At 40.7% G+C, this 10,052-nt stretch overlaps 1 protein-coding gene across 1 annotated transcript in view; it reads left to right on the top strand.

Annotated features, from left to right (window-relative positions):
- Positions 1-320: 320 nt before the first annotated feature.
- DNAH9 (dynein axonemal heavy chain 9) overlaps positions 321-10,052 on the top strand; it is a 397,093-nt gene continuing 387,361 nt past the window's right edge. Inside the window, exons 1-3 of the mRNA XM_045293291.1 lie at positions 321-428; positions 2,405-2,563; positions 3,573-3,703. Of these exons, the coding sequence (XP_045149226.1) occupies positions 397-428; positions 2,405-2,563; positions 3,573-3,703 (322 nt within the window). The 5' untranslated portion in view covers positions 321-396. The remainder of the gene's footprint in view (positions 429-2,404; positions 2,564-3,572; positions 3,704-10,052) is intronic.

Raw genomic sequence — 10,052 nt, 5'->3', positions numbered from 1 at the left:
TCTAACTTTATTTACATTTTCAAGGTGACCCCTCACACCTGTAGACAAATGATCATTTTACTTCCTTGTGTGGTTTTTTTTTGTTTGTTTGTTTGTTTGTTTGTTTTTTTGGAGAGGGGTAGGCTCTGGCCTCTGTGAACTGCAAACGGACAGGTGTAGCCTTATGAGCATTTCTTTTAGGGCTCTAAAGGAGAACACCTGGCTTTTCTGTCTTGTGCTCCTCTGTTGCAGGTTGTTATACCGGTCTTGGCCAATGAGAAGAATCATCTGGATTGTCCCCAGGTGATATGTCAAGATGTCAGATGGCATGCCCACAGCCTCCAATGTGACCTCTTGGTTATTCTCGAGCAAGTGAAGGGGAAAACTTTTCTGCCTCTTCCAGAAGGTTCAGAAAAGATGGAATTTTGGGGCTCTGAGAGTGAGACTATGTAAGTACCACCAGCCTGGTCATTTGGGTCTCTGACGTATGGGAGATGCTGGCTTGTTTCTTATGTTTTTTCTGTTCCTGCCTCTGCACATCTCCTTGTTCTGCACACAAGCCCTCTGTCTGCTCTGTCTGACAGCATCCGCAGACTGTATGTTTTGTGCTGATTCCCACCCTCTTTTCAATCCCCTTGCCCAAAGTCTTGTCAGGTTATCACAGTAACAGTCTTCTCGTCAGATGCATTTCAGGGTTGCCAACAGCCAGGCTGAGTTCAGCATTTTGCTTATCAGAACAGTGTCTTATCCCAGGCAAAGATCCAGGTCCAGCCTAGGAGATCCATGCCTCTTCCCAGCCTTTACCAAGCACAGAATGCGACAGAACTTCTCTGGGAGCACTTGTTACAGTTCCAGAACCTCCTACCCCAGCAGCTGGGGACCTTTTTCAGGTTCTGGGAATTTTTTTAAAAATAGCAAAACTGTCTTTATTAGAGGCTGGACTCTGTGCCTCTTGCCACAAAAATCTCATCCCTGTCTCCTTTGAGAGTTAGGTCTGCCATATCTTCAGCTTCCACGTGCCATTCTGGCTTTAAATTATCTCTGTTTCTGTTCTCTGGGATTCTTTTCTTTTCCTTTCAAGCCAAGCTATGTATTTAAATGATACAGTCTGCTGTCTCTTATCATATACTCTATGTGTTCATGGGAAAAAGTAACTTTTCTGTATAATCTCAGTCTGCCATATTGCCAAGAGTTCGCCAGGACACAGCTGCCATCATCGTATATTCAGGGTCTATGATCTGATCTGAAGAATCAGTAATGCACACGATGACAACGTACTTTATAATGAAGGCTTTTTTAAATTTATTTTTTCATATTGGAAGTAATTTGCCACCTATATAGTTTGAAGTATTTTCTAGTTAACTGGAAACAACGTTGTGGTTTAATTTTTAAAATACCTAATTTTCAAAATGAATGAGTTCAAATCACTGTTTTATGGGAGGCTTATATTTCAATTTAATAACATTCAATGTGTACATATAATCATTGCTGAGTTTGTATCCCTTTGTTCAAATTTTGTAATTTCCCCCAAAGGCTAGATCATGTTTCAGAGAAGTGGGTATCTCATCCCTTCGATACTCTTTATAATCACTTGTGCTATGCCATTGGTCAGCAAAGACGAGTTGAATTGAAATAGGTGAAGGTGGGTTTCTGGCATGAAACTTTGCATGGCATGCTTTCTTGCTTTGCCATTTGTATTCTGGGTTCCCGGCATGCACAGTTAGTTTTCAGTAAAGACTTTATGAAAAGGCAATCAAAATGTGATTTTGATTTTCAGTCCTTTGCAAAATATCTTGTTGTTGTTGGAATTGGCCCTCACATGATGGCAACTCACATGCAATGAGATTGGACCACGGTCTATATGGTTTTCACTGCGCTTTTGAAATAGGTTGCCAGGTCTCTCCCCCTAGTCTGAAAGTTCTGCTGCAAGAGCTGATGTGTAATGGAAGGTGCTTTGTTCTGAAGCACAGAGCTTGCTGTCCCTCGTAGAGTTTCAAGCAAGGGTTGATGGCCATCTGAATATTTTGTTTGAAGTGTTCCTGCATTGACAAGAAGGCTTCTTAGTGAGATCCAAAATTCTTATATTAGTCTTCAGAGTATTGTTGGTCTCTTATAGGTATAAGTGTGGTTGTCTGTATTCATAAGCAGGTTTTCAGTGGGCAAGGGAGATTTGTATTTATCACTAACTAGTCACCAATATCTCTTACCCACCAAAAGTTCAGGGTGCTTCTGATCTAAATTCAATTTCTGATCTATTTTGAAAAGATTTGGAACTCTGTTTGGGTGAGGGGGACACCGAACTCACTGCTATCAAGTTGATTCCACACCACTAACATGGCGATGAGCAACCCAACACTTAATCCACTGTACCACCCGGGCAAAGTTATTTCCACACACTCCAGGAGATGTTTTCTGTCTTTCACAGCTTGGATTCCATCGATAAGTCGGTCATCTACTCTGTTGAGTCTGCAGTGATCAAGTGGAGCCACCAAGTCCAGGTGGTTCTCAAGAGAGAGTCTTCTCAGCCGTTCTTGCAAGGGGAGCATCCCACACCTAAGGTGGAGCTGGAGTTCTGGAAGAGCAGGTAGGCACAGAGGACCATGCTGAAGTCCTGAGCAGCAGAGGGGCCACAGGATAGAGCCAGCTCCAGCCTGAGGGAGCCACTCACTGCGTCTGGTTCTCCTGGAGTTTCTCGTCAACCTCTAGCACATACAGCTCAGTGTCTTTGGGCTCAATAAAATCTGACTATGGATTGGGAATTGCATTCTTTCCTGTTGCAAGAGTAATTATTTTTTTCTTTCTGAGTCTCCCATCAGTGTGTCTTCTGACATTTCCTCAAAGGTTCTTTCAACTGCACTTAAAATGAAACAAAACAATCCCCCTGAACACTTTCTTCGAAGTGCCTACTCCCTTCCTCGTGAGCAGTTATGGACTTGGAGGAAGAGAAGTTTGGGGCAGTTGGCTGCAGAAGGGTCTCTCCTGGGACCACGTGAACCATCCACAGGTCTAGAAAGTGTCCCTACTGTGCTCAGCCTCCAGGGCTTCCTGCTTCCACGTATCCCTCTGCCCCTCCTCACCGTTCCTTTGCTACTTATCATTGTGCTGGTTGTGATTCCAACGGAGGCAGATGTTTCTGCCCTTGCATGGAGTTGAGAGCACAAGGGTCAAATGGCCTTGCATGCCAACTGGGCGGCAGCCATGTTTACACCGCCATGCTGAGATGCCCTGTTCTCTTGCCTGCTTTTCTGACCATTCCACTGACCAACTGTGGGCCTTGCTCCAACAACCCCTTGCTCACCCTGCCCCAAACCTTCCTACAAGAGCTAATGATCTCCAGCTGCCAAGGTTTTGAGCCACCATCTGTTTGTAGCAGAGTTCACTGTTGTTACCTCCTGGAGCTGCCCCTTTGAACCTGTGTTCCCAACTCCGGCTTGTGTCCTCATTGTTCTGGAAACAGATGTCAGGGCTCTTTGTTGCCTGTGAAAACACCTTGAGGCAGTACTTCATTCTGTCTGCCTGAGTGTGGGTCATTGCAGTGTGACTTGCATCTCCTCTCAGTTTACCTGCAGTCACCTTTCTCTGTGCTACTGTAGGTATGAAGATCTGGAATATATTTATAACCAACTGAGAGCAATCAGGGTGAGAGGCATGGCTGGACTCCTGGACAAACTTCAGAGCAGCTACTTCCCAGCTTTCAAGGCAATGTTCAGAGACGTTGTAGCAGGTGAGGACCACCTAGCATTTTGTTTTGGAATGAATTGCCTTCTGTTTCTGATTTCAGTAGCTTCAGTTCCTTTTACTATTTCAACCTACACAATACAGCACAGCAGCAATATTTGAGTTGGGTTGTCTGGAGAAACCACACCAGTGACACATATGTAGAGGAAGGAACTTTATATCAAGAAGTAACCTAATATCAAGAATGCATCCCAGCCCAGTCCAATTCAAGGTTCTATGCTAGCTGGAGCCCTCTTCAGACTTGCATAGCTACTGTCTGATGACCCAGAAAGGTGAAGCAGCAAGCTGGAAGATCACAGGCTGGGGATACAGATGCATGGATCCAAGGTCGGTGGAAACATGGCAGGTCACAGACAGCTCAGAGGCTGGCTCACAGTCTCAGCAGCCCACATGGGCCATCCCTGGAGGCAGACCCAGTCCCAGCAAGGATGAAGGTGAAAAACAAGAAGTTCCTCATATGGAAAAGGTCTCACTTCCCTAAGGAGGCATCATCAGGCTTTGCCCTGATTGATAGGTTGGACGCCACCTCTGCACCTTCATACACATTCAAGTTGACATAAAATCTACTACAACGATCAAATCTAGGAACAGAAAAGCAGCTATTCCACGTCCTATTTTCAGACCCTCCTTTATATGACCTTGTGCACATGCTCCTATCTTCTCTGAGCTTCAGCGCATAGCCATGACTGCTGTATATCTTTCCGCCTGCTTCATCTGGTCGGTATGAGGTCATGTAGGTGGGGCCGCTTTGTAGTCTGAACAGCACTATAAGAATGGATGTTGTTATCTGTCACTTCTAGCGTTCAGGTCCCGCTTCACTTGACTCCTTGAGCAATCTTTATTCTATTTCCATTTCTGTTCTACATCTTCTCTGTTCTTACTGTCAGATGAGAATGCAGTTTCCTGGCCCTCTGAGTCCCAGACAAGATCTGCCCTGGCAAAAATTGCTAAAGCAACGAATTCTATAATTAGAAGGAGGTAAATTTTTTTAAGGTTCCTCTCCCCCAATCAACATACTGTGCTTGGTTCTCCCTTTTTTTGTTCAAACCTTCTCCTAGCTTTTCAGTATTGCTGATGAGAATGTGTTTTTAAAAGGCCTTTGCACTTTTAGATGGTTTAAGCTTAACTTAAACAGTGATTTCTGAATGTTCCCCCAACCCCATTCCCTTCCCATCCACCTAAGCACTCTTTCTTTAAATAGAATAGCATAAGTGAATCCATGGTGGGTGGTGTGAATGGTGGACACACTTGTCTGTTAACCAAACGGCTGAACAGACTAGTCTACTCATGGGTGCTTCTGAAGGAAAGCCTGGTGGTCTCCTTCCAAAAAGTCAGCCTTTGAAAGCCTTATAGAGCACAGTTCCAAACCAGCACACCTAGGATTGTCATGACTTAGAGTTGAATTCATGGAAACTAATGGTGGAAGTCCAAAATACAAAACGATTGAAGTTGTAGCTGTTCTGTTGAAAGGGAGAGGGTGATGTCTCCAGACCACTTTCCTGCCTTATGCTTAAACCTAAAAACAAACTCCCTGTCATTGACTCCATTCCAACTTATCCTGACTCTATAGAATGGGGTGGAAGGGCTCCTGTTGGTTTCTGAGGCCGGGACTCGGTATAGGAGTAGAAAGTCTCCTCCTTCTCCTGTAGAGTGGCTGGTGGTTTCTAACTACCGACATGCTGTTAGCCGCCTACTATGTAACCTACTGTGTTCCCAGGGCTCCTTTATTGGAATGGAATTTGGAAACTACTGAGCTAAAGGGATAACATCGTTCAGTGGTAGAGTTTCTGACATTGGCCATGTCGTAAACGAACTGGCATAAGTAGTTGGTGTGTGATGTCCTTTTGGTCCCTGAAAATCTCATCCGAGAAGCCCCTCTATTAATTGTGGTTATATTTGAGCCCCTTGTTGCAGCCACTGTATTAATCCATTTCATTGAGGGTCTTCCTCTAGTTCACTGACCCTCTACCAATCATGATATCCTTTTCCAGGGACTAGTCTCTCTCTATAATATTTCCAAAGTATGTGAGATGAAATCCCACCACCCTCCCTTTTAAATAGTATCCTGGCTATAGTTATTAGAGATTATTTTATTCATTTGGCAGACCATAGTGTTTTCCACATTCTTCACCAGCACCATAATTCAAATGCATCAATTCTTCTTTGGTCTTCTTTATCCATTGTTCAACTTTCACATGCACATGAGGAAATTGAAAATATCATAGCTCAGGCCAGGTTGTACAAAACGTGGCACATATATTAAAGAGATATGCAAATAATTGAAGTTTGAGGCTCTGAAATGAAAATACATAGCATAATTATATTTGTGATTTGGTTATTTGGAGATCCAAATTTACTTTCCCATTAGAAGATTTGTAGATTAGAATTGTTCCCTTACATTAATAGTGACTGTGGTAGTCACCTAATCTGGTGTCAATTTAAGGATTAAGAGTGTAGGGGTGGAGTCTAGGCTGTCAATCTGGAGGTAGCCAATGAGACTTCTGTGGGCATGGCCTTCTGAGAATTCTGGGAAATCTGGTACTTCCTCCTTGGAGGCGGAAGACACGTCTCTCTCTCCGCTACTCCCTGGGAGACATTGCAGAAGACAAGCCACATGGACACAACCAGCCCTCAGAAGCGAGAGAAGCCACAGAGAGACCCTGCCAGAACTGAGATGCTTACGCCACTGGACCCAAAGACTCTCTACCCACTGGCTTGTGATCGTCCTGCATTTGACTTCATTGCATGTGTTTAGTGAGTCTGAAGAGGACTTTATGGATTGATATTGGACATGTGGGCTAATATTGGACTTGTGAACTTGATCTGGACTGGGCTGGGATGTTTTCTCAGTGTTCAATTCCTCTTGTGTATAAACTTCTCTCTTAAATACATATGCGTGTTTATGAATTTGTTTCTCTAGTCTACCCAGACTAACACAGTGACAAAAGATTAAGTTTCCCGGGTCAGCTTCAAAAAAGCTCCTTGTACAAGGTATATGCTGGTGATTAAAAGAAATTAGATAAAACAATCCATGATAGTGTGCCAAATAACAATTACTATGAAATTTAAAATAAATTAAAAAACTGAAAGATGACACTAAAGGAAAAGTCCATTTGTATGAAAGGAATTTTTATTTAAAAGGGATTTAAACAAGATGTCATGAAGAAGAATCCCTATAGCATGGAAGTCTTAACCTCTTTCCTCCTCAGAATGCATGGGAGCCAGAGCATGTGCCCATTAGCATGGCTGTTTGATTTGCATAGCCTTCTCGACTGCCGCCCAGTGTTTCTGATAGCCACTATCGGTGGGTTCTCCCACTTTGATAATTGCTATCCTAATGAAATTAGTCTTTCCAAAAATTGATTCCCAGAGGTTCTGCTTCCCGTAACCTCTTTTAAAAAAATAAATAAATTACAAAGCAGCATATCAATATGCTCTTGTGTGCAGAGAGTATCACAACTATTAGACCAGGGATTCATTATAGTAGATTTGGAGTAGATCTTCCTTTTGCTCAGCTGGACAAGGCTTGTCAGTTGTTAGCATAGCCCTGAGAGATGAGAGCGTCTGACAAAAATAAGATAGTCTGCTTCCCTTAAGATTTATAGCCTTGCAAACCCTAGGGAACTGTTCTACTCTGTCCTAAAGAGTTGTCATGAGTCAGAAATGTGCTGGACCTCAAGAGGAATGGGTTTGGTTTTTTTGTTCCAATTTTTTGGTTGACGATAGGTTTTCTATTTTTCTAAACCCAGCCACTAAGTTTGGTCAATATTGTGTTGAAATTATAGATTGCTTTGGATAATTTGACATCTTAAAAATATTACGTTATTCAAATCATGAACATGGAACATCTTTCCACTTATTTTAATCTTCTTCCATCTCAGCAGTGTTTTGTAGTTCTCACTGTATAAGTCCTTCACATCCCTGGTTAGATATATTCCTAAGTATTTAATTCTGGTAGATATTATTGTAAATAGAATTACTTTTCTAATTTCCCATTCATATTTCCCATTGCTAGTGTTTAGAATTACAACTGATTTTTATGTGTTGACCTTGAACCCTGCAAGTTTTCTAAACCTTTTATTGGTTCTGGAAGTTTTCTGGTAAACTTTTTGTAATATCATATATATAAGATCATCTCATCCATGAATAGAGGTGTGTTACTTCTTCTTTTTCAAACTGGCTATCTTTTTCTTTATCTCCCATTTTTCCTTAATTTTATATTAGATGTCTTATACCTCTAATATAATGCTAAATAAAGGTGTTAGGGTGTACACACTTGTCTTGTTCCCAATTTCAAGGCAAAAAAAGGTCCTGGCTTTCTCCATTAAGTATAATGTTGGCTGTGGCTACTACTATATGTCTCCTTGAATAATATTGAGGAATGGCCCCTCTATTCAGTCCTCTTTAAGAGTTTTCATGATTAAAGTTAGATTTTATCAAATGTTTTTCTCTGCGTCCATAGAGAAAATTATGTAGTTATTTTCTTCTGTTCTGTTGATGTAATGTATTATGTTGATTGGATTGGTAATGTTGAACCCTCCTTGCATCCCTGGAATAAATCTCACTTGGTCATGGTATATGGTACTTTTAATTTGCTGTTGGATTGTTTTCTCTTATCTTGTGGAGGATTTTCCATATATCAAGGGGGATTCAAAACGTTCTTAGAAAATCTCCATTATCTTTTAATTCCATTTTTCATGAACTTTTAGAAGATTTTTGTTTATTTGTTTGTTTTCATATGAGATATTGCCCTTTCCGTTTCTTTTCTTATAGTCTCCTTGTGTGATTTGTGTTTAGGTTTATGCTGGTGTCATAGAATGGATAAAGAAATACTCCTTCCTTCTCTATATTTACAAGAGGTTAAACTGTATTTGTTTCAACTATTCTTTAAGTGTTTGGCAGAATTCCCCATTGAAGTCATCTGATCTACAACTGTTTTGGGGAGGAGTTTTTTGTTTTGTGTTTTGAAATCACTGTGTCCATCTCTTTACTTGTTTTCAGTCCACTGAGATTTTCTATTTCCTACTAAATAATTTTGGGTAGGTTGTGTATTTCTAAGACTTTGTCCATTTTATCTGTCATCCAATTTCTTGCCGTACAGTTTTTCATAATACAAAAAAAATCCTAACTCGCTGTCATCAGGTCAGTGCTGACTCACAACAACCTCCTAAGGGTTTTTGAGACTGTGATTGCTAATGGGAGTAGAAAACCCAGTCTTTCTCCCAAGGAGTTGCTGGTGATTTTGAACTGCCAGCCATGTGGATTGCAGCCCAACTCATAACCACGAGCCACCAGGACTCCTGTTCATAATATTCTATCATAATTCTCTTTATTTCCATGGGATCCGTTTGATCAGCACTCTTTCATTTCTTCTTTTCATTATTTCCATATTTTCTCTGTTTATCTTTGTCAGTCTAGCTCAAGATGTGTCAGTTTTACTAATGTTTGCAAAATACAAACTCTGGTTTTATTGATTATCTTTATTGGATTTCTATTATACTTATTGCTCATCTGATCCTTGCTATTTCTTTCTTATAGTAGGTTTAAGCTTAGTTTGCTCTTCTCTTTTTATTTCTTAAAATTGTGGAGTTAGGCTGTTAATTTGAAATCTTTTCTCATGTTGGCATATATTGCTATAAGATTTCCTCTGATTTTTGTTTTTACTGCGTCCCATAAATTTCAGTGTGTGTGCCTTCAATTTCATTTGACTCCATGAAATTTGTGATTTCTCTTTCAATTTCTTCCTTGAGAGATTGGTGGGTTAATTTTATGTTGTTTATTTTCCATATGTTTGTGAATTTTTCAAAAATTTTTGTTCTTGATTTCTAGTTTCACTGCTTTGCAGCCAGAGAAAACATTTTTAAAATTTATCTAGACTTGCCCTGTGATGGAACATGTGGTCTGCCTTGGAGACTTATCATTGTGTTCTGAGGTAGAATGCATGCTGTGTTGGTTGTGATGAAGTGTTCTCTCTCTTTTTTTGAAATGTGCATATCTTTATAGATGTAATATTTACATATTTCTCATAGTTATTTTCTAGCAAACAGCAGTTGATGCAGTGAGGTATAATATATAGAGGGTTTTTTTTGTTTGTTTATTTTGTTTTTAATCATTTTATTGGGGGACTCTTAAAACTCTTGTTACAAACCATACATCAATTGTGTCTGACATATTCACACATATATTTCATTGTTCATTTCTAGATACTTACTTTCCATTGAGCCCTTGGGATCAGCTCCTCTTTTTTTCCCTCCCTCCCACCTCACCACAACCCTTGTGGCCCCCTGATAGATTGTAGATTGTGAATTATTTTCAAATCTCACACCGACCACTGT

The sequence above is a fragment of the Echinops telfairi genome, unplaced genomic scaffold (assembly GCF_000313985.2).
Source record: "Echinops telfairi isolate 266 unplaced genomic scaffold, ASM31398v2 ScPeMD7_2010;HRSCAF=2546, whole genome shotgun sequence".
NCBI classification, from domain to species: domain Eukaryota; kingdom Metazoa; phylum Chordata; class Mammalia; order Afrosoricida; family Tenrecidae; genus Echinops; species Echinops telfairi.
Note: the sequence above shows the minus strand (reverse complement) of the source record. Positions and strands in the feature narration are given on the sequence as shown.